The sequence below is a fragment of the Prinia subflava genome, chromosome 21, assembly GCF_021018805.1.
Source record: "Prinia subflava isolate CZ2003 ecotype Zambia chromosome 21, Cam_Psub_1.2, whole genome shotgun sequence".
In the NCBI taxonomy this organism is placed as follows: Eukaryota; Metazoa; Chordata; class Aves; order Passeriformes; family Cisticolidae; genus Prinia; species Prinia subflava.
Genome location: NC_086267.1, coordinates 2615698 through 2639222, shown reverse-complemented (window position 1 = coordinate 2639222; position 23525 = coordinate 2615698). Strand labels below are relative to the sequence as shown.

Sequence of the window (23525 nt, the reverse complement as noted above, 5' to 3'; positions counted from 1 at the left end):
ATCACTGAGTGCAATCCTGCAGTGTCTTTCAAGCAAGAACACATCAAATATCGTGTGCAAATAACAGATCATCGTGGGTGACATAACATGTATCTTCTGAAAGCAGCCTTTCAGTGAAACCATGTAAACTTTGAGCTTGTCTGTAGATTACCTGGCACCAATCTGTGCAAAAGGGGTGTTTGAAGTCTGTCTGACAAGACAAGCATTGACAAGACAATTTGGACCAAAATCAGATTTAACAGTAGTTGTTTCAAGCATCTCAAAATCTACTAAGTTACAATATACAACAATTGGAGCTGTGATTCTCTGTTTTTCCCACAGCATCCAGAGATATGCTGTTATTCCACTGTCTACAAATTCAGGCTTAATTGGCTGGGTGCCCCACTGTGACACTCTGCACGCCCTCATCCGAGACTACAGGGAGAAGAAAAAGATCCTGCTCAACATCGAGCATCGCATCATGCTGAGGGTGAGGGGCAAAGCTGGCAGAGGTTCTGGAACATTCTTTTAGGGCATCAGTGTCTTAATGAAGGAAAATAGTGCAAGGCTTCTTCCTCTGCCTCTTTTCTGGTTGTTACAATAAGTAAAAAATATTAGATAAGGGTTGTAGTTTGCCATATGTTTATTTGTTTCTCCTTTCCAGTTTTGGCAGTGACCACAAGTTGTTGCCATCTGGTGATTGATCCGTGTTTGGAATTTTGCACGACTGTGATGTGTTTCAAACAAGGTGCCATGCTGCTGGCACTGCAAATGTTGTGCCTGCTGTGTCTCCTGTGTCTGCTCCAGCAGACTGGAGAAACTGAACACTACTAGAAAATTTTGGAATTTCCTGCCAAAAAGGAAAGCGTTTGCCAGCCCAGAGGACTTATTTGGATAATGGTTTTTGAAAAATACTTACTTTTGCAGTTTTCTAGTTAAATAGGGCTGTGGGCTACTGATTTTGTGTATACTAAATCATTTGCTGTCCCAATTAAAAAGAAATCTTCACTGTAGTGTGAGTACCTCGCTGTGTTTGAAACATGCACATCAGTCTACAAATAATTTAAGTATAAACTTGATACGAAATTATGTATTATTATGTGTTTCTCCGAGGCTACTGGAGATGGCTTTTTAATTTGCTGAGTGTCACTTCTGAATTGTAGATGGCTCCAGACTATGACCACCTGACTCTGATGCAGAAAGTGGAGGTATTTGAACATGCTGTGAATAACACAGCTGGGGATGACCTTGCCAAACTGCTGTGGCTGAAAAGTCCAAGCTCAGAGGTGAGTTCAACACAAGTGCTGGCAAACAGCAGAGTGTGTAATTACCTTCTCTGCAGAATGAGTGAGAGCCTCAGAATATATTCTCTCAGTAGCTTAGATATCTAATTCAAGGGCACAGGGTGTTTGAACCCCCTCAAACTTAGAGAGTACTCAATCTAAGCATATCACATTTCTAGTTAATGCATCAATTATAATATATATGGAAGCATGCAGCATACCTGCTTGGCTTTTTGTGTTTTGTCTCCACTTGTAGGTATGGTTTGACAGAAGAACAAATTACACCCGTTCATTAGCTGTGATGTCAATGGTTGGGTACATTTTGGGCCTTGGGGACAGGTAAGTAAAGCTGTGAAAGTTTCTTTTATTTAAAAGCACAGACTGTGAAGGCCTGTCAGCTCATTCCCTGAATCTGTTCTTGTGATAACATCTTCCACTGTGGTTACTGCTGAGTTGTGGTGATACCATCTTAGGTCACAATTATGCTGCTGTTACTCTCAGCACTGCAGGTGTGAGATGCAATTTTTGTATCTGGAGTACAAATAAGACTTTGTTCCTTTTTGAAATGAATACATGTGGAACTGCATTAAGGACCACAAATTCTGATTTTTTCCTTTCACACAATGGGAAATCCTTCTCCATCCATTTTCTTAACAATTTAACTTCCAAAACACTTTTGAAGACAATGTATATCAGATTGAAAATGTGTAATGGAAAACCAGCTAAACCCTTAAATGTTTAATAACAAGAGCTCTTATTTCTGAACTTCGAAGTCTCTAATATGAAATTATAAATCTTTGAAAATTGAATTAAAACAAAATTGGAAAATGTAAGTATGAATACAGCACTATAGTTTTGCTTGTCTGAATTGATTTTCTTCTCTGTTGGTGGTAAAATGATTTGTGTTACTTCAAGTGCAGCATAATGCATTACATTTTTCTACACTAAAAAAATTTTAAAAATCATAAAACAAGTGGAAAAATTTATCCTAACTGAAAAATAAACATTCATAAACATTTATATCCAAGAAATGTACTGATCATTCTTGTCCAGGAAGTTATTTATCTTCCACGGTGAGAAGATCTCTAACTCATGAGAGATAATTACAAAAGTAATGTGACAGATGCACTGTCAGGAAGGTTTCCTTTTCATCCTGAGATTGAAGATCTCAGACAAGCAAGCTATCACTGGCTGTTCATGAAGATAAATATATTTTCAGACTGGAGCTGCTGTGATTTACTTTGGGTTTTTGTAATGGTCTGTCACTGATGCTCTGTTTTTTCTCCCACCAAAGACACCCTTCCAATCTGATGTTGGACAGACTGAGTGGAAAGATCCTGCATATCGACTTTGGGGATTGTTTTGAGGTAAGTCTTTGTATTTGGACATCACTTTTCAGTAATATATCACACATTCTGGTGGAACAAAAATTAATCTATAAGCCAGGACAAACTGACCTTGGAGTCTGATCCTGGGAAAACCCTTTGGCTGTCTTTTGAGCCTCCTTTTACCTACAGACAAGGTGAAAATAATAAATATTTTATCTTGGAAGCATGTCTTGGGGATTAGCTGACACTGGAACAGTCAAAGAAGTGTTAACATCACTTCCATGAAATTTCTTGGAGCAATTTAAGCTGCTGGTAGGCAGTCTGTGTTGCTGGGCACATGCTTGAGTTTTCCCTTTGTTACCAAGTTAATCATCTAGCTTCTCCCAGAAGTTTGTGAGAACTGAGGAACATAAAGTTGTGATTTTATTTCCTATTTGGAATAAAATCTTCAAGATTTTAGCAAAACTATCACAGTACTTAATAACTTATAAAAAGTAAGTTAGCTATTAATTTACTTATTCTCCATCATCATGTGTTTAGGTTGCAATGACAAGAGAAAAGTTCCCTGAGAAAATTCCATTTAGATTAACAAGGATGCTGACAAATGCTATGGAGGTAAGCATTCCCTCTGATTGGAGGGGACTGTTCCTAGGGAAAATGGCAAATATTTCTCAATTTCTCCTGTATTTTTTAGTTGTGGCTAAACTTCACCACTCCTTGAATACCAGAGGTGTTAATATTTCAGTTTCATTTTCTGTGAATTACAATATTTCCTGTGATATCTTCAGTATCATTACAGTGGAAAGCAACATTTTAGTTAGAAAATGAGCTACCCTGAAATTCCTCCAATTTCTTAGGCCTGCATTAATTTCCCCATTTCAAAGAGCTGTTTATATCAGACACAGTCAGTTGCATGGCACTTTACAAAGATCATCCTCATGGAGAAGTGAGCTTCTTAGTTTGTAATTAATGTGTGTCTTGTTATCTTAATGAACTCCAAAGCTACCTCCTGTCCCTGGAGTTGCAGAGTGAACAAAGCAGGGGTTGATTCACTTCTGTTCCTTCCAAAGGTGACAGGCCTTGATGGGAACTACAGGATCACCTGTCACACAGTGATGGAAGTGCTGCGTGAACACAAGGACAGCGTCATGGCTGTGCTGGAAGCCTTCGTCTACGATCCCTTATTGAACTGGAGATTGATGGACAGTAAGTGATCCTGCTAAAATACTGACAGCAAGACAATATTCAAACAAGAAATGCAGAAGCCTGAAATCGGGTGTGTTTTCCAACAATCTGATTAAACTCTTAGTTTGCATGTGTTATTTCTGTGTGCACACTGCTTTAGGAATTTTAATAGGAAATTACAGCAGTGATCAGGAGATTGAAATGATTTTCAGGTGACATCAGATTTGGAGAAGGAGAAATGCAGCCAAATCTGTATTGTTTGTGGACAGATTTGCTCTGAAGGACTGAAAGTGCAGTTTATACTTTCTAACTCCTTGTTTTCCTGCAGCAAATACAAAGGGCAATAAGCGCTCACGAACAAGAACAGACTCCTACTCGGCCAGTCAGTCAGTAGGTGAGTAGAAAAGATGTCACAAATATGCTTTTCAAATTACCTATTAACAACCTTGCTAATGTTTCCAGAAGAACATTTCAGCTGATTTTCAGCTTCACATTTATGCTTTTGTGTTTTCATCTTTTTTTCCATAGAAATGTTGGACAGTGTGGAATTGGGTGAGACAGCCCATAAAAAAACTGGAACCACAGTGCCTGAATCCATCCATTCCTTCAGTAAGTTTCATTGTTGTTTCTATACTGATTCAGAAACTGTTTTTAGATCAGAAAATTTCATCATGATCCAAATGCAATTATATGAGATGGGACAGATACAGTCTCTTGTCAACATAAAAATTATCTGTGTTCTCAACTCCTACAAAGAGTTGTATCTATAGAAAATGCATCTATGTTTGCTCTCAAAATGCATCTAAAAACAATACAAATGCTTTTATTGTTCAGATGAAGTCCTAATTCTGTGTCTTATTTCTGTCTTCTAGTAGGAGATGGTCTGGTGAAGCCAGAAGCTCTAAATAAGAAGGCAATTCAGATCATCAACAGGGTGCGAGATAAGCTCACTGGTGAGCATCTGGTTACGTTTATATAAAAGAAAGATAAAATCTGATGGATCAGTACTATCCTTAGTGTTTGTATTTTGTATTAATCCTTTAATTTAACATATTCTGATTAGGTGGATGAGGCCATTTTCCTGGTTTTGTCCAAAACCTAAGCACTGTGCCTGCATTTAGATACAAATAAGTGTGATTAAAAAAGTACAGAGGTGTTTGTAACTATAAAGATTTAATATTTTGCAGATATTAGCTTGTTAGTAGAAGCTGAAATCTTATTGTCCTGGCTTCATTGTTTGCAGCATTTAGGTGCAAAACTTTACACTTCTAAAGTTTATAAAAAGCCACTCCCCACCTGCCAGATAATGTACTTGAAGGGAATAGGACAAGGATTTGTGACTCCTTTCATGGGTTTTTTTTTCATCCTTTAATTTCAAAGGTCGAGACTTCTCTCATGATGAAACTCTGGATGTACCCACACAAGTAGAACTGCTCATTAAACAAGCGACTTCTCATGAGAACCTGTGCCAGTGCTACATTGGATGGTGAGTTTGTCACTCAGCTAACCTGGCAAAACTCTTCTGGAATAGTCTGAGCAGGGAACTGCTAAAGAGAACCTCACTTGTGTAATTAGTTAATTGTAGGAGCCTTATCACATACTGCATCTGATCTGGGAGATTTTGCAAGCCCATGGCAATGCCATAGACAGTTCTGTAGGAAAATTGCTGTTATAAGGAGTGACAAGGATTTTACATTTTAAGTGTTTGAAATAAGGAATGTGGTGGTCAGTGCTTTCACTGAGTGAAGAACAAAACAATTTAGTGTTATTTTGAGAGTTAGATAACTTAGAACTATACTTAAGGAAATAGTTCTCCTTCCTGCTAATGTTTAAAAGTGACAAAGATCACCTGGCAACTTTGCCTGTGCTCAGATAATGTCTAATCTGTATGGAATCTCACTCCTTCTCAGTGTTTGTTGCCTTTGTGGAACTATATGCAAGCCAACATTATTACAATATCTTTATTTTCTTACAGGTGTCCTTTCTGGTAACAGGAGATTCCAGAGTATGCACAGCCTTTTATTCTGGAGGCTTTTTCGCTCCAAACTTGCTCTTCTACAAACACAAATTGAACGTTGGACTGAAATACAGCCTTTGTCAAATATTTTTAAATGTAAATGAAAAGAGTTATTGTATATTAAAAGTTGGTGTAAGCCAATGTATAGCTGCTGTTGGAAACACAAGCTGTCTGAAACACAACACTTGATTTGGGTTTCCAGGACAGTGAAGACTGATTGTACCATAGGTGTCTATGGTTCCACTTTGTCTTTGGGGAACTGGAGATCCATTGAAAATAACTATACGGGTTTTCACTCACTTTGCAATGTAACTAAGTAACTTGCAGATTAATTATTGCCCTGGTCATTCCTGTTGATGTGGGTGCAGTGAGCTAAATGCGCTTGTGCAGGAGGCTTCATTTAGCTTTGGGGGGAGCTGCATAACTGGAAAGAAAGAGAAGTAGAATTTTACCATTGTTTCCTCCTGTACCTTGTTTTCAAACTTGATTCTTGCCCCAGATTGGAAATTGTCTATCTGCTCGTTACACTAGTTCAGGATTTGTGTTTCTGGCTAGATCAGGGTTTTGACCACATCCAAGATTTGAAAACCCTGAGCTGAGCAAAGTCAGGGTGCCTCTGTGCAGAGTGGTTGGTGGCAAACTGGATGCAGGGTACAAATCAATACTTGGGAGCCTCCTGCAGTGTCTGGGTTAAAAAGCAGAGTTGGGAAATAACTAGGGAAAGTTAGGGTTTGGCACAGGAGGCAGACGGGGGGAACTGGTTGTAACTTGAAACAGAAAATAATGGTTATTAAACATGAGGTTGAAGATAAAGTTATGATTTATGAATTAAAAATATTAAAAACAATGCACAAAATACAACAGAGTAGCCATGTTTAGATGCCATGTTGTATTTGCATATTTTTGTGCCAATAAATTACATCAAAATGTAAACACTTAGGCTGTGTTCCTGTTTATTCCTAAGTCTGTCTTAGGCAGGGACAGGGAAGCAGATTACAATTTTTTTAAGGTTCCTATTGCCATTGATTTGTCTTTTTGTGCATCAGTTCAGGTTATTGGCTTTATTTCCTTTCTGATAGCAGCTGAATTAAGTTTGTCAGTTGTATAAAAAAACTGTGACCATGCAACCCCTAAATTTTTATTTTCCAGGAGATGTGATGTCATCTGTGTGATAAGAACATCAGCTTCCTTGGGCTCAGGGTCACAGCCACAGCTCCAGGCACAGCATGGAGTGTTGGACAGGATTCCCTGGGCTTCCCCAGCTGCTTGTGCAAACGCAAAATTCCCAAAAATGGGAAATGGGGAGGTGGCAGTCATGAATTCGGGCATTGGCCCTAGCCCTTTCCTGGGTACTGGTGTGGCTGTCAGGGGGACTGGGCACCGTAATATAAGATTATTAAGCTGCTAGAGAGTGTCCAAAGAAAGGAACATGAAGATGGTGAAGAGTCTGGAGGGGAAGAGGAGCCACTGAGGGCCCTTGCTCTGTTCTGCCTGGAGGAGACTGAGGGGAAACATTGCAGTCTAGAGCTTCCTCTTGAGGGGAAGAGGATGGACGGGCACTGATCTTTGCTCTGTGGTGACACCAGGGACAAAACCCCAGGGAATGTCTGGAGCTGTGTCAGGGGACTTTTTAGGCTGGATATCAGGAAAAGGTTATTCCCCGAGAGGGTGATGGGACACTGAACAGGCTCCCCAGGGAACAGTCACAGCCCAAGGCTGCCAGAGCTCCAGGAGCATTTGGTCAACGCTCTCAGGTACAAGGTGCGATTGTTGGGGTGTCTTGGGCCAAGAGCTGATCCCTCTGCATCCCTTCCCACTCAGGACCTTCTGTGATTCTACGGGTGGGTGTTTGTGGGGGGAAAAAGGCCGAGTCTGCCGCACGGAAGCCCGGCTGGGTGGCTTCGGGGCTCCCCTCAGGGCTCTCCTCAGGGGCTCCCCTCGGGGCTCTCCTCAGGGGCTCTCCTCAGGGGCTCTCCTCGGGGCTCCCTCTCCTCGGGGCTCTCCTCGGGGCTCTCCTCGGGGCTCTCTCCTCGGGGCTCTCTCCTCGGGGCTCTCTCCTCGGGGCTCTCTCCTCGGGGCTCTCTCCTCGGGGCTCTCTCCTCAGGGCTCTCTCCTCAGGGGCTCTCCTTGGGCCTCCCCTCAGGGCTCTCCTCGGGGCTTTCTCTCCTCAGGGCTTTCTCTCCTCAGGGCTCCTCTCAAGGCTCCTCTCAGGGCTCCCCTCAGGGCTCTCCTCAGGGCCCCCCACCCCGCACGGGGCTGCCCCTGCCCGGTCCCGCCGCTGGGGGCGCCTGCGGCCCCCGCCGCTCTCCTCTCCCCCTCCCGCCGCCCGCGCTGCGTTCTCGCAGCAGCGCCCGGTTCTCGCGAGAGCACCGCGCATCAACATGGCGGCTGCCGGCCGTGAGGGGAGCCCGGCGGGGCGGGCGGGCTGCTCCGGGACGCCCCCGGACACTGAGGGAAGCAGCACGATGTCGGCCCTGCCCGGATTCGACAGCCCCGATGCCTTCGTCAAGGTGCGGTCTGAGAGGGGCAGGGGGAGCGGGGCAGGCACTACCGCTCCCGGCGTGCTGTGTGCGCTCGGGCCATGCCGGGAGCTGTAGTTCTGTCCCCCGGGGGCCGCGTGGAGACCCCAGCCTGAGCGGGTGACACCCTTAGGGTACCCCCAATGCGAGAGGAAGGGTGTGGGTCGGACCGGGGGGTGCGGGGGTCAGAGAAGTGTATCGGGGCCTGTTACCGGCCTGGGTCGGGGCCTGGCCCTGTCAGCCACCGGGGATTCCTGGAAATGCCAAGGGAGTGGGACCTTCGTGAGGGCCTGTCGCGATGGGAATTGCCCCTGGCGTTATAAATCGCAGCGTCAGCCCCCGTGTGTTTTACCTATGCACGATGCTGTTTCCAGAGAGGGAATGGCTGCCAGATCCCAAATAGAAAGCATCGCAGGGATTTGGGATGTTTTGTTAAAGTAATAAAGTAATAATCTGCGTTGCTGCTGATTTAGAATATTCTGAGTTGGGAAGCTCCCACAAGGATCATCGAGTCCAGCTCCTGGCCCTGCACAGACACCCCTACGTTCCCTGTGTGAGAACCTTGTCCTAATGCCCTCGGAGCTCTGGCAGCCCTGGGGGCTTGACCATTCCTGGGGAGCCTGGGCAATGTCTGATCATTGGTTTTTAGACTTTCATCATTTAAAGCCCCGCAGTACCACACATTAAAACCACGCGGTTCCAACCAGCCAGGCAAAGCGCGTTTCTATCACAGGGTATCCTGAGTAAACAGAAACAAATCACTGACAAAACTGGTGACATTGTTCTTGCACAGTACGCTCTGGGCACAGTGGTGGCCGCAACAAAGGCATCGAATGGGCTCCCCCAGCCTGGAGATGAGTACGATTTCTACTGCAGCTTCCCCGGGTTCCGTGCATACTGCAACACGCAGGGCGACCGCCTGCTCCGCTGGTAAGGGCCCTCTGCACCTCTGGGCTGGTGCTGACAGCTCCCGATCCAAGCCAGAGTGCAGCCCCCTTCTTTGACAACTCCTCACTCCAAAAAGGTGGTTTATTTTGTACATCTAATTTTAGCTGCTTCTCTAGCACTTGGCAGGTGAAGTGAAAATCTTAAAGAGGGGCGTTCGTAATGATTGCTGTGGAGAGCTGTGCAGAGAGGAGCACCTCATGCTGCACACGTTAGGCTGTCCATTTTAAACCACGTTTGTGAGAGACTAATTGATTCTAACACTTAATACTGTCCTTAGGTCCTTTTTCTATTTACTGCTCGTGTGGTGATATCTATAATTTGATTTACTTTCAGACTTCAAAGTGTAGAAAGTCAAAGAGAATTGGGTGGTTTAGTGTTTAGACTGCCTGCTTTCAGGTTGCTGACAGCTGTGCTGTTCTCTTGCAAGCATGAGCCAGGTGATGCAGTACCACGGCTGCCGGAGCCTCATGAAAGATTCCAGCAAAGTGACAGGGCTGGAAGATAAATTTGATATGCTGGTTGACTCCAATGATGTCATTCTTGAAAGAGTGGTAAGCAAATTATTTCTGGATGTGGTTCTTATAAAGCGTTTGTTGCCTCAAGTTTTCTGTTTCGTTGTGAGAACTCTGGTTCTTGCACAATTAGTCACTCATTTCCTCAATCTGATGTATTCCCTTTGTATTTTAAAAACCCTTCCAAATGCTAGGCCAGAGATCCCAGCTGCTAAGCTAGGTGGGCCAAAGGCAGGGAAGGTATTATGGGATGTGTGAGGAAATTAAATACAGTTTGACATAAAATCCTCACAGCCTGAGGACACGTCTGTACATTTTAGACTGTTCTGAAGAAATCCTTCCCACCCCTGATGTTCAATATCCTCCTCCCATGTTTGTCTGTCTTGTATTGCACAGAATTTGGGGGAGATGGCTATGGAGGTACCTACCTACATGACTTTCTTTATCAGTCTGACTAGAGTGTCTGAGTGTGGTGGTTGAACAGGTGTTACACATTGTTTTTCTGGATTTTAGAGTATTTTATTGGACGAAGCATCAGGAGTGAATAGAAACCAGCAGCCAGTGCTGCCAGCTGGGTTACAGCCCCCACAGATGATCGTTTCCAGCTGGAACCGTAAGGTGAGGCCCCCATGCTCAGTTTGGCTGTGTTAGCTCAGCCTTCTCCCAGCTCTTGCACTGCCAGTTCTCCCCTGGAGTGGTTAAATGTTCTCTCATGTTTTTTCACACATTCTAGGTACCTCTCTCTTTTTTTCTTTTTCGTATTCATTCAAACTCGATTCTGAAATCTATGTCCTTTCAATTGCCATTTCAGTTTCACGTGCTCAACAGCCTTTCCTGTGCTTATTAATTCAGGATCTTGAGTCCCAACACTTTCATTCCTCACTGAAAAAAAAGTTACCCAGTTTTAAGTGTGGGGTTAACTCTTCCTCTGAATGTTTTACTCAGATTGAGTAGAAAAAACTCTGAATGTGTGATAAGTCATGTTGATTTTTAAACAGGCAGGAGAATTCCACAAGAGAACTCAGTCTGAAACATTCCGACTGCTTCATGCCAAGAACATTTCTCGACCACAGCTTAAGTTCCGTGAAAAGATTGACAATTCCAACACTCCCTTTGTACCTAAACTTTGTATCAAACCTAATGCTTTGAAGCCTTTGCCTGAAGGTAAGGGGTTTATTTTCTGGGGCGGTAATTTGTTACAAGTATTTGGCACAAACCTGTCCTCACAGTCTAGAGGAGAAATCACTGACTGTAAAAACAAATAGCAGGAGATGTTGAACATTTGAGTGCAGTGATCTTGGTGACACTGTTGGTTCCATGTGTGATGTCAGGGCAGGTCAGCAAACAGCATCCTCTTGCTGGTATACAGCAAATAATCTGTTCCAAACAGATAATCTGCTGCTGCTTTCTACCACCTTGAACATACATGAGAGTCACTTTTGCATGAGAAGTCTTAACTAGTCTAGTTGGCTTTACAGATGTTCTTTTAGATGAGTGAGCTGCAGTTGGTGTTTGAGGAGACCTACCTTGGGTTTTGGAGCTTTATCAAACTGCCAGTAACACCCTGTCTCAGTAACACATTCTGCTGCTGGCAGTTCATCTGTGTTCTGCACTGATGCAGTTGTACTTTCAGCAACCAGGAATGATTGAAAGATTTTTCTGAAGATTTTTCAATTTTCATTCAAGCTTTTGAGCAAAACCACCTTGTGTCTTGCCTAAAAACAGCCAAGTAACTGAGCTGTTATCTGAGGTACAAAGTGACAGCAAAAGCAGCAGCACTAAATTGTTAAGATTTTTGATACTTCATAAATTTTTGTGGTGGGTGGAGAGGGAGATAGTAGTAGGCTGAGAACCTGTTCTGTGGGGGACCCAGTCCAGTTATTCCATATTGGTTGTTCAGCCCTCACAAAAAGTGGACGGCAGAGAAAGGAGCGCCCTGAGGACTTGGATGTGCCAGCTGCTTTGGCAGACTTCATACATCAGCAGAGGACGCAGAAAACTGAGCAAGACATGTAAGAAACTAACCTGACAGCAAAGGTGCTTGGAGCCCCCTGGGTGAACCTGTGTGGTCGGATGATGCTGGTGCTCATCGTGTATAACAGTTCTGCATGTGTTTGTGTCCACACTACATCGTGTGTGATTTGCTTTAGACCTCTGCAGTTACATTAAACCTCTGCTTAAAAAGAGACAGAATAGGGAAACTGCCATAGCTCTCAAAGCCTCTGTGCTCTGTCCTCATAGAGAGGACTGGAAGTTAGTCTGTGCTTATCTCTTCCTGATTTCCACAGGTTTGCTCACCCTTACCAGTATGAACTGGAGCATTTTTCTCCACCAGATGCAGTTCTCAAGAAACCTGAACTCCAGGTTGGTGCCCACTTTAATTTTAAACTGCAGCTGCACTACATTTACAGCCATACTTAACAAATTTCAGGTCTGAGGGTGGAGGTTGGGGTTAGGATTTGACAGTGAACATACCATGCCTAATTCATTTCCTCTGCCAGATGTACAGGCCCATTGAGGAAACACCCTGTCATTTTATCACCACACTGGATGAGTTGGTAGAACTAAATGAAAAGCTTATGACTTGTAAAGAATTTGCCTTGGACTTAGAGGTAATCCAATTGCCTTTTCTGTTTAAAAGTTACACATGTACTTTTAAGAGCTAGAAGAGTGTTATATTCTTCAGGGGCATGGAAGGGGGTGGTTTTCTCCTGGTTTTTGTACTCCTTGACATAAAAAGACAGTTCCTAGCCTCTGATCTGTCAGATATCATCTGTAAGATTGAATTAAACTGTGTCAGTATTAGAAGTTTTCCAATGGCAGGGCAGGCTGTGCACTTCTTAGTGAATTTGATCTTCTTTCAATTAATCCTATTTTTTTTATTGTCATCTTAGTGACTGCAAAGAAGGAGTTTGCTCATCCAATTGTCTTTTTTTTCTCAAAGAAGTCCTTGTTGCTCTTTCTTCCCTCATGTGGAATGCTGTTTGTTTTATAGCGTTTTTTCTGTAATTAATCCTAGCTTACATCTCTCTCCCCTGTTTTCAGCACCACTCCTACAGGAGCTTCCTGGGCCTGACGTGCCTGATGCAGATTTCCACCCGCACAGAAGATTTCATTATTGACACCCTGGAGCTGCGCAGTGACATGAGCATCCTCAACGAGACCTTCACAGACCCTGCAATCGTGAAGGTCAGCTGCCAAATTCACCAGATGTTTTAAAAATTATTGTTTTAGTTTAAGCTTTCCTATAGTTAAAATCGCACTTTGTACTCTGTCTTGGTCACTCGATTCTGCTTGCACTGTAATTTGTTCAGGAGCCTGTTTCCTTGATGTTAATGGTGAATTGTTTGCCAGATGCACTAATTTAGTAGTTCTACACTTAACAGTAAAAAACAGAGAAAAGAAATCTGGTCCTAGACACATGAGTATGAAAGCACAGCCAACCTGGAGTAGAAATGTTCTTCATAACATTCCCAAATTTTTATGCTTTTCAAGGTCCTTCATGGTGCTGATTCAGACGTGGAATGGCTGCAGAGAGACTTTGGTCTGTACTTGGTGAATGTGTTTGATACTCACCAAGCTGCTCGTCTCCTCAACCTTGGCAGACATTCTTTGGAGCACCTGCTAAAGCTGTATTGTGATGTAGATGCTGACAAGAAGTACCAGCTGGCTGACTGGAGGATACGGTAAAAACTGACCCCTAAATGGCCAGAGCTGCAAGGTAGCACTTCTCCTTTTTTACATTGCTAGAGCTTCTACTTGCAGGACCCATAGTTAGAAGTTAGTCTCCAAGTGAGTGAGCACAGCATTTATCTGGCTGTGCCCAAAGTTTTTGAGTGTTACATTTTCCCATGTTTTTAGAAAATGAGTTCTTTTTGGAAGGATCTGTGTAGATGAAGTAATGAAAATCTGGAAGCTCACTTCTTAGGAAGGGTTCTTAATCACTGCAGTGTATGGAGACAGTATTTGCTCCTCTAGTGCTCCCACAAAAACATTTAATCACGTGTGCAAGGTAGAGCAGCAGTGATCTTGACTATGCAGGTGCACCCTGCACACCACAGAGATCTCAAGTCTGCTTTGGTAGGCTCTGCAGAGAGGAGAGAGCTGTGACAAAAACCACAGTAAGCAGTTCTGCTGTGTGACTTAGCTACACAGCAGCACACAGACAAGAATCTGAATTGAAGAGTGCACAGCATTTCACTACTGTTGCCCAACCAATCCTTCAGTAAGAAAAGAGAATTTCCATGGTAGTTCTTGGCACATGTCATGTGCCTTTTGCCCTAATACACCTTTTTAGAGAAATGTGACAGTTTGGTGGGACAACTGCAATGTGTTGCTGTAACTGTGACTCCTTCTCTAGCCCTTTGCCAGAAGAAATGATCCGGTATGCCCGTGATGACACTCACTACCTGCTCTACATCTATGATAAAGTGAGGGAGTTGCTGTGGGAGAGAGGGAAGGAGCAGCCCACACAGCTGCAGGTTGTGTGGCAGCGCAGCAGGGACATCTGCCTGAAGGTAAAGCTTCACCTGCTTTGATTACCTGGGTCAGAGTGTGGGATTAGGAGATCAAGTCCTTTGCCTGTTCTATGTCCTTTCCTTTTTGTGTGTCTGAAAACATCTGTATAAACTCTGACTCAGTGTTTGCAGTCACTTTCACTAGCTGAGGTCCTTGGATTCAGATGCCTTCCTGCTCTTTTTTGAATGCCAGTATTCCTTGGCCTCACAGTGCGTTCAGGTGTGTCTTTTCTAAGAGAGATGTTACATTTCCGGTTCTGCTGGATGTTCCTAGAAGCTCAAAGCCTCACTGGAGCTGTGTTCTGAGACAACTATAATATGCTGTGGAAAACACTGCCTAGGAAAGTAGGCTTTGTGTGATGTAGTAAAGCTTGAAGGTAGTAAAGCTGCTCCTGGATTTGATGAGGGTGGATTTCCCCTAACAATGGATAAGATATGTGTTTTTCAGCAATAGACTCCTACCAGCAGTTTAGGATAAAAAGCTCAAAGACACATTATACCAAAGTGTGTTTAGTCCCCCAATGCCCCTGTGAGATTCTGTGTCTGAGAGAGGCAAAACAGAAAGCTCACAAGTGCTTCTTTTTTTCCTGTCCAGAAATACATCAAGCCCCTGTTTACAGATGAATCCTACCTTGATCTCTACCGAAGGCAGAAAAAACACCTTGACACCCAGCAGCTGGCAGCATTTAGGCTGCTGTTTGCATGGAGAGACAAGATAGCACGTCAAGAGGATGAGAGCACAGGGTAGGAAGTCTTGTTATGGACACTGAGTTCATACTTCAGTAAATCTCTTGGATTATGCCCCTTCCACCCCTGAGATGGGACTACTTTGTTACCTGTAAAAATTACTGTACTACATGAGGCTGCTTGTTACACAGAAGTTCTGTTATTGTTCTTGTTATATTCTTGTTACACAAAAGTTTCTTCTCTTTTAACTGATTTCATAATCTCAGACCTTGTAATGGGGGCAGAGTTGTGTACTTTGAAGGTGCTTTTAATTGTTTTTAACTTTGTTACATCCATACCACCTCTTTGTGTTGTAGATATGTGCTACCAAATCATATGCTGTTGAAGATTGCAGAGGAGCTGCCCAAGTAAGTTTTGTTCACACTGAAGGAATCTTACTTGATCTTAATACCCAGCAAGTCACTTCCAAGTGTGTAATTACTTCTGCAGTTGGTCCCTTCCTCCCAGCTGTCAGTACTGCTTTTCTCTATAGCTGTTCAGTTTGGAAGAGAAATAAATAGCAGCACTCCTTCAGAAGGCTCCAGGCCTCTGGGATACATCACTTGGATTGTATTTCACTATAAACCACATTCCTTTGTATTGATGTATATGTATAAAACACATTCCTATGTGTCACACGTTCTCTCTGAGATTTCTTCACTCTTACAGAGCAAGAGAGTGCCCCCAAAACTTATTTGGATTTTTATTGCAGTTCCTAAAGGAGTGGGGAGGGCTGGGGACAGATCCCTTAAAACACCAAATTTATACAATATTTTCCTCAAACATTTGGCACTCATCACCTAACATCCATACTTGAGAATAATAAAAAATATATTTTTAAAGGCAGGTGCACTGCTGAGCTCAGCTTTCTTAGGTGAATAATGAATGAAGTGATGATGGGGACAGACAGACCACAGAAAAGTTATGTGAGAGGAGAGCTGACCTGATGCCTTCTCCTCATCTGCACAAACCTGGTGCAGAATTTCATCACAGAGATTAATCTGACTTCTCTTGCCCTGTCACAGTCAGGACAGTGGTTATATCCAGCTGCACGTCCTCTGAATGCAAATGCCCAACATCCCAGCCATAAAACCAGCAAAACTCTGAATTTTCCTCCTCTGTTTTCAGGGAGTGCCAGGGGATCATTGCCTGCTGTAACCCCGTCCCACCGCTCGTTCGCCAGCAGGTCAATGAGCTGCACCTGCTCATTCAGCAGGCCCGGGAGATGCCTCTTGTCAAGGTAGGAGCAGCTTGTGCCACACAGGAGAACAATGCCTGGCACTCCCTGAGCCAGCCCTGGAGCTCAGTGTGATCTGTGATGATGTGTGTGCTCAAGTTTGCTTTTTGGACACTTCTGTAGCAGAGCAGAAAGATTTGTTGCAGCTGCTTGCCTGTCTGCTGTGTAGTGGCTTACACACAGTGTAAAACTGGAGCAGTAAACAAACAGACAGTGCTTGAACAGAATGCAGTTTATCTTACACTCTACATCACATTTCCCTGTGAGAGGAAGAGCTGCACCTTGTGGAATTTGCTGGCTGTGTAAATGGACCCATAAATTTTTATTTTTACGATAAAGTTTTACAGCTGTGGTGAGGCAAAAAAACCCAACATTAGGTGTAAGAAGTTCATTAGTTAAAATATATCTTCAGCATGTTACTAATACAGCTTTCATCCTGTAGTGAAATAAACATTTCTGTGTGAGGTGTTTAAATGTATAGCCAAGTGCAAACACTGCAGGAGAAGAAGAAAGTAATTTTATTAACCTGCTAGCTTGTAATAAATGTGTTGAAAACATTGGTCAGGTGGCCAGCCTAGAAGAAATGGGACTTTTAAATGACTTACCTTTCTCTCCATTCTAGTCAGAAATTGCTTCATCAGTCAAGAAGAAAGCACCTCTGCCCAACCCTGAGGTATTGTTTGCATTGTATTTTTACCTAGTGTCTTAAGCCTTAAACTTGGAAACAAATGTATCAAAATTCTACCTGGTAGTAAATTGCTTGTCACCCATTTTACAAGTCTCTGTGCTTTAGCTTAATGTTACTTCTCTGTGCCAGACTCATAATATTACCAGCTATAAACTGATACTTTACAAACCACCATAAAGCAGCACTTAAAATTTTATCAGCAAACACTCTGGCTGCTAGACAGTTTAATGTATGTTAAAATATATTGACTGAACTGTAAGAAGAGAGGTTTCAGATGAGTTTCTAAGGCTGACTTGTGCTCTCTCATTGTGTGTATGAAGTAAAGCATCTCATTAGCTCGTGGGGGTTTGCACAGGTAGCCTTTGGATGCCACATGCAATGTGCTCTGGCACATGAGCTGCACTAAGAATATTCCATCTCTGAATTTTATACCCTTTTTTTGGAATTTTCATTGAAGTGTCTCTGCAGTATGTGCAAAAAATATAGTGTATTAATGTTGTTTATAATTTGAATCTCTCTGCAGAAGCTGGAGAATGCCCTCTTTGGACCACACGACAGTTCACGGATTCCTATGGATGATTTTCAGAATAACTCTGCCTTGGGTAATTCAGAGTTAATCTAAAAGCTGTGCTAATAATGCAGTGATGGAGCTTTGGCATGAGGGAAATAAGCAGTCCTGAAAAAACTTTCAGGAAAACCTCATGACACAAAACAGCAGTAAAATACACAAGACTAATAAAAATTTTGTCTCCTTTTCCTGCAGACCCTGCACCAGTTTTGGCAGATGTTTGTCTCTTTTCAGACAGTGAGAGGACAATGGATATTCAAGGCAGTCAGCCAGACTCAGCCTGTCTTGTTGCTACCACCACTGTCAGCATATTCAGTGTAAGCAGGATGTTTGTGACAGTGTCAATATTGAAATATTAGAAAACAGACTTGATAATCTGTTGAAACTGTGTGGAAGTGTTGAAAGAAGTAAGGTGGGAATGCATGGCAGTGGTGTTGATTTTTGGCAGGCACATGGCCTGACCAAGACAAGTGGGTTAGGAGCCAGCCAGGTTAATTCTGTGTCACTGCTGTCACTGGGATTTCAGCATGGCATGAAATGGCAGCAGCCAAACCAAAAGAATATTCATGTTAATATTTCTTCCTTTTTTTTTTCCTTTCTTTTAAGGAACACGATGAAAACGAAGGAAATAAGAGGACTTTAACCACTGCACAGCGGAAAGCTCAGCTAATCATGGAGTCCTTTGAAAATCCATTTAAAATGGTAAAAGCTCCCAGCAGTGGGACTGAAATTACCTTAGCTCTGAGCTGGTGTTCAGGAATATCAAAGGGTGTGATGGAACATCAGCTGCTGCTCTCTGACTGGAATCAGGGATTGTCCTTCCTGCAAACACACATGTGTGGACTTGTTTTCAAAACACATTTAAATACCTCTTGGATATCAGTCTTTCTACACAGTAAACAGACCACTCACCAGGGTTTTTAAAGCTAGTTTTAGGTTTTTCATCTGTCCTTTATGGCTAGGATTAGTGAGCTGATTCAACTCTTCTGATGAATCAGAAGAAAAATAGAATGCTGTTACACATTTGGAGTAGTAAATTACTAGAAGGAAATATCAAAACTTCTTCTGGTGTGCAGTTGATGGTCTGTTGGGGGTGTTTTGGTTTTGTGGGGAGGGATTTTTAGGTTTTTTTCTTCAATATTTCTCTTGGCACTAGCTGTGGTGACTTCTTTCTTTCTACAAAGGTGTTCTATCTGTAGAATTTCTTCAAATGAACTCATGATTTACAAGTAGCATTTTAGCAATGAGCTAAATGTCACATGCTGTTTAAAGCAATTTTTTTTCCTCTCTACAGTATCTACCTCCAGAGGAGAATTCTGCCTATGTCTCACAATCTGCAAAGTTTGACCCATCATCAAAAATTTATGAAGTAAGACTGGTGCTAAAATTTCCTGCTAAGTAGTACAAAAGAAACAAATAAGTAGTTTATTTTCCATTGGGAGCCTCAGCAATATATTTTTTTTTCTCCTTGGATACTTCTTGAGAAACTTCACATGTTTCTGTGACATTCATATCCTTTGAAGAACCAGGGATTGGAGATGTTCTGCTGTATAGTCCCTGTCTGTCAAAGCTGAAAACTGCTGAAATATCTGCATTTGTTTTCAGTGCTTGTTTGTAGCTTTGAACTTCTAAAGCATTTGGTTTTACTTCACATGGTGCAGCAGATCTTAATCTCTCTTACAGCTGAATTTGATCTTTTGTACTCTTAGTGAAGACCAGCATGTGTTAGCAAGTTTAGAAACAACTTCTTGCATAAAACTTTAAAGAAATGTTTCCAGGTAATTATTTTTTCATTGCAGATCAGCAACCGATGGAAGCTGATGAGTCAGGCACCAGTACAGAAGAAGTCCAAGAATGAAACCAATAAAAAAGCACCCCAGGAGTCAGGTACAGCCATTCTTCCCTTCCCTGGTGTGTCTGCCAGCAGGCTTTTCCCAAGGCATCTGGGTTGCTTCCTATAGGTGATGGATTTCCTGATAAATGACATTATTTGTTGACATTTGTACTCTGTTTAGTTTGAGACTTGATACAAGCTGCTTTGCTTGTTTTTTCTAAGCCCCTGGCTAACTTTCTCCTGCTTTTTACAGTAATGCTTCTTTGTCTCCATAGCTGCTGTCCAGACACAGAAGTTGCAGAAAAAGGCAGCACAGAATGTTGTGTCTGTTCGTGAGCAGGCCATGGTATGTCACAGGATTCCTCATCTTGACTTTTATAACATAGTCCAAAAGAAACTCTGAGCCCTGTAGCTGAAATACCTGAATGGCAGTGCTTTGACAGTTGTCTTCCCATATCCTGTGAAATGACAATTAGGCTTTTCATAAAAGTCCCTACTGTGAGGAGAAAAATAAAAAAAGCAGTTTAGGCTCCAGGAAGAGCACAGAGCTTCCTCCCCGTGCTGTTATTGCCAAAGCCTGCCTCCATTGGGCAGTTCATTTTCCCAATGATACCTTTCATTCTCCTTTCTTCAACTCATCCTTTTTCCTGTTCTGTGGGTTGTTTCAATAGCAGGAACAAGCTAATAGGAAGAGGGAGAGAGACACAAATGAAGTGGGAGCAGAAACGGGAGCAGAGCTGCCAACACAAGAAAAGAAACGGCAAAAAATCCCACAGCAACCAGAGGAGCTGGAGGCACCCAGGCAGTTTACCCCGTTTGATTACAGCAAATCCAACTTCAAAGTGTTTGCAGGTAAGATCTGATCCCTTGCTAGGGTGCTACAGGCTGTGGAAAATGTAACCAGCTGAGCCTGGAGGATGCTGTGTGAGTGTGGGTGCCAGTGCAGCACAGACTGTTACATGCTTACCTTGTAGAGCCCAAATACTTGGAGAAATTGAGGTGAGGAATGTACACTTTATATCCCTTTATTGATTTGGAAACAAAATCCTGAAGCAATTGGCCAAGCGGGTTGTGCATTTGGATTTAGTTTCTTTTCTCTTGTCTGTTAACTAAGAGGCAAAGGAGATTTGACTCTGTTGTTAAAAAGCACCTATTCAAAAACATCTCCTGCCCTTAAAAGATTGTTCTGGATTTTACTGTGTGGGAGACTGTAATGAAAGCTCCATGTCATCAGAGGAACACTGTGGAATGCCTTGTTATTTATAGAAAATTTTAGTGACACTTCTCTCCTCTCTCTGTTAGGAAGCAGCAAATCGAAACAGTCGCCACAGTTTGATCCTGCCAAGCAAGCTCACACAGGCAAGGTATGGGCCTGTCCTGAGAGGAGAACAGAAATGTGGGCAGCTGTATGTCCCCAGCCAGGGGCTCTCTGGGAGGGCACATGGGATCTCCTGCATCTGCAGAGTTCCCTGACAGCTGCTCAAATGCAGCTTCCAATCACAAGTTTGTGCTTTGTGTTATTATTTCTTCCCATTCAGGAGTTTCCTTGGAGTCCCTCAGACTCTGTTGTTGTTTCCCACCTATTCATACACAGCTCACTCCTCTGCCTCTGCACATCACAAGTGTGACATTGGGACCCAGCAAGCCACCACAAATTCCAGTGCCAAATTAAATCCTCAAAAATCACAGGCATTCCTGACACCAGCACGTGTCAGGTTTGCATGTTGCTCATTTACCCCTCCAAGCAGTGTTATTTGGAACAGTCTCTGCTCAGAGATTTTTTACTTAACTTACTGCTAAGTGAGACTGAAAAGAAGAAAAAAAAACCATAATCAAACCATGGCTTGCTGCTGAACAGACACAATGTTTTGTGCTGCCTTTTTATGCATACACAGAGAAGTCTGTGACCAGCACAGGGAAGTTAATGAGCAGGTTTCTGTGAGATTGGAAAGATCTGGCAGCACACGAATCTCATGGAATATACTTGGGATGACCCCCCACTGTTGGTGGTGGTTTATTTATTTGTTTGTTTGTTTGTGCAGAAATTTGCTGGAGCTAACAAACTTCACCAGTCTGGAAACCGGAGCATGTCCTACCTGGCAGGGAAAGCTGAAAGGTGAGGTCTCACCTGGTCTCATCCTGGAGTGTCTGACACCCCTGCCCCAGAGCCGAGGGCAGAGCTGAGCTTTTGTCCTCCCCTGCTGTGGGAGCTTCATGTTTAATGGAAGAGGTTGCATCACACCATGACATCAGTTTAAAGGGGAAAAAAAAGAAAAAATCCCCCAACAATTCAGGATTAATGCAATCAAAGATAAGTCTGGGTGGAAGGTTTGAAATGCTGAGGTAAAAGTGTTAAAGGGTGTGGGAGTTGCTGTCTTTGATCAGAGATAGGTGGAAGTGCAGAGAACATCTGCCCAGCTTGGGAGGAATAACAGCACTGCCAATACGAACATTCTTGTTCTGAAACACTCAGTATTCATCTTACAGGATTTGATTGTTGGGTGTTAATTAATCATAAAAGAGCAATACTACCCGAGGGCAGAATTGGAGGGAGGAGGGTGCTGTCTGCCTCAGGACCCTCTCTTGATAAAATCATTGTAACATCGTCAGTTTTCAGTCTTGAGTGAATTTACAGCAAGAGTTGAGGTGTTTGTTTAACTCTTTTGCAGGGGTTCCACACACCACTGGCCAAAGAGATAATTACAGGACCTATGGGAGCTGCTGCTGAGTGAAACAACAGTTGGAAGTGTTGCCACCATGGGAAAGCAAATGCCAGTCACTGATCAGTTTTTGTACAGGAAAATTTTTAAAGTCATTAAAATCCTTTTTTTCCAAAAGGAAAACCATCTTAATTGATGTCATTTCTGTTATATTCACATTGCTTTTTTTTTTTCTAATTATACTCACTGTTGCTTTGTTTGTAATTTTGAAAGTTTATCCTGTGTCCCCAAACACAATTAGGCAAAACTTGTCACTTCTTGGAGCTGCAGAACCAGGATGTCACTGGAGCATGGGAGGAATCTCTTGGCATCTCTAAAGGTAGCACAGAAATAATAGAGGTGCAATAGATGTGGCTCAAACCCCAGTTCAGAGAAAAAATGAGGCCAGAGGGTCTTTCCTGATAGACCTTGCTCACAAATTGAGCTGCACAGCTCATCTCTTACAAGACAAGGTAATACAGAAAAAGATCGTGTTTACCTTGCAGCGGTTGTGTATTTTAATGGAATAATTGTATTTTAAGAAAAAAACAAAAAGACATGTAGGACACCAATGGTTTCACCATAAAAGTTCCAGAGTGAAATTAAGAGCATTAACAGAAGGGGAAACCATGGATTGGCAGTGTTGTGGTGGGGAAGGGCAGAGGGTTCTGTGCTGCAGCTGAATCTCCACAGCTGAACTAACATGTCCGAGTTTAAAATACCCACCCTGAGTTATCTTTAAGTCTTTGTATACTTTGTATACTTGAAGGAGTGTCAGAAACAGTATCATCAGTATTTGATGGGTCAGTAACAGTTTATTCTAATGTGGACCTCTGACAGCTGCTAATATTCCTGTGGAGAGGCAGGGAAGGTGACATTTTAACAGGGCTTTATTTTACAAAGACTGTGAAGAGGCTTGAGATTTAGTTTGTGTTCAGTCTTTGGGAAATAGGGAGTGGAAGGAACAAAGGAGGGGTTTTCCTCCTTAGGTATCTTTAGTGTGAGCAGTGCCAACTAAGCAGCGTTGTAATGATAGAACAGAGTCTCTGCTTATAAAATCTGCTTGCATGGCTGAATATTGGAGAATGATTTTGTAAAGAGCAATTGTCTCCAAGTGCATTTGCAGGGGCTGCCAATTCCTTCCTTGTCAGCTTTACCAGTTCTTATTTCTTTAACTTGAAGAACAACTAAGTGTTAGCAAAAACCCCATTGGAGCCAGGGATATTAAAATCTCTGTGGTTTAAATTCTCTACTTAAAATTCCAGGGAAAGTGACATTTCAAGGATGATTCTAATTTTAGTCTTTTTCTGTTTTCCCTTTATGAGCAGCAAAAGGTGTTAAAAATGTCTTTATTGGAAGTGACCAGCAGCTCCATACATGCTTTATTCTGGTTGTGCAGTGAAGCTGTAGCACTGGAGTGAGGTTGTGTTACTTTGTGCAGCAGCTGTTGGAGGTGTCTGTGTAACCTGCTTGCAGAACTACTCC

The 23525-nt window shown here is 42.8% G+C and overlaps 2 protein-coding genes across 7 annotated transcripts in view; both read left to right on the top strand.

Annotated features, from left to right (window-relative positions):
* The window catches only part of MTOR (mechanistic target of rapamycin kinase), a 65594-nt gene extending 58869 nt beyond the window's left edge, over positions 1-6725 (top strand). For 4 of the 5 annotated variants that reach the window (XM_063417088.1, XM_063417086.1, XM_063417089.1 and 1 more), the window contains 11 exons: positions 322-469; positions 1143-1265; positions 1519-1601; positions 2557-2629; positions 3131-3205; positions 3661-3796; positions 4104-4169; positions 4304-4384; positions 4648-4728; positions 5156-5261; positions 5751-6725. In XM_063417088.1, the coding sequence (XP_063273158.1) occupies positions 322-469; positions 1143-1265; positions 1519-1601; positions 2557-2629; positions 3131-3205; positions 3661-3796; positions 4104-4169; positions 4304-4384; positions 4648-4728; positions 5156-5261; positions 5751-5766 (988 nt within the window). In that variant the 3' untranslated portion in view covers positions 5767-6725. The remainder of the gene's footprint in view (positions 1-321; positions 470-1142; positions 1266-1518; positions 1602-2556; positions 2630-3130; positions 3206-3660; positions 3797-4103; positions 4170-4303; positions 4385-4647; positions 4729-5155; positions 5262-5750) is intronic. The other variant, XM_063417087.1, reaches the window with a different exon arrangement.
* Positions 6726-8138: 1413 nt separating this feature from the next.
* Positions 8139-22184, top strand: EXOSC10 (exosome component 10). 2 transcript variants are annotated; one of them, XM_063417337.1, is made up of 25 exons: positions 8139-8302; positions 9105-9241; positions 9687-9810; positions 10285-10389; positions 10770-10935; positions 11672-11783; positions 12060-12135; positions 12273-12383; positions 12817-12960; positions 13267-13457; positions 14132-14288; positions 14884-15032; positions 15332-15382; positions 16143-16254; positions 16874-16924; positions 17463-17541; positions 17703-17824; positions 18114-18209; positions 18802-18876; positions 19307-19394; positions 19617-19687; positions 20016-20193; positions 20644-20705; positions 21384-21457; positions 22011-22184. In XM_063417337.1, the coding sequence occupies exons 1-25, from the start codon at positions 8174-8176 to the stop codon at positions 22039-22041; spliced, it is 2691 nt and encodes an 896-aa protein (XP_063273407.1). In that variant the 5' UTR covers positions 8139-8173; the 3' UTR covers positions 22042-22184. The 2 variants fall into 2 exon arrangements, with proteins under 2 accessions (XP_063273407.1, XP_063273406.1); XM_063417336.1 differs by having other exon boundaries at positions 20013-20193.
* Positions 22185-23525: the final 1341 nt, after the last annotated feature.

Bases quoted from the DNA above. Each gene is read 5' to 3' on its own strand.
- EXOSC10 (XM_063417336.1), top strand. From the start codon at position 8,174: ATGGCGGCTGCCGGCCGTGAGGGGAGCCCGGCGGGGCGGGCGGGCTGC. The intron at 13,458-14,131 runs GTAAAAACTGAC...CTCCTTCTCTAG, and splicing joins CTGGCTGACTGGAGGATACG to CCCTTTGCCAGAAGAAATGA. The intron at 17,542-17,702 runs GTAATTCAGAGT...CTTTTCCTGCAG, and splicing joins TCAGAATAACTCTGCCTTGG to ACCCTGCACCAGTTTTGGCA.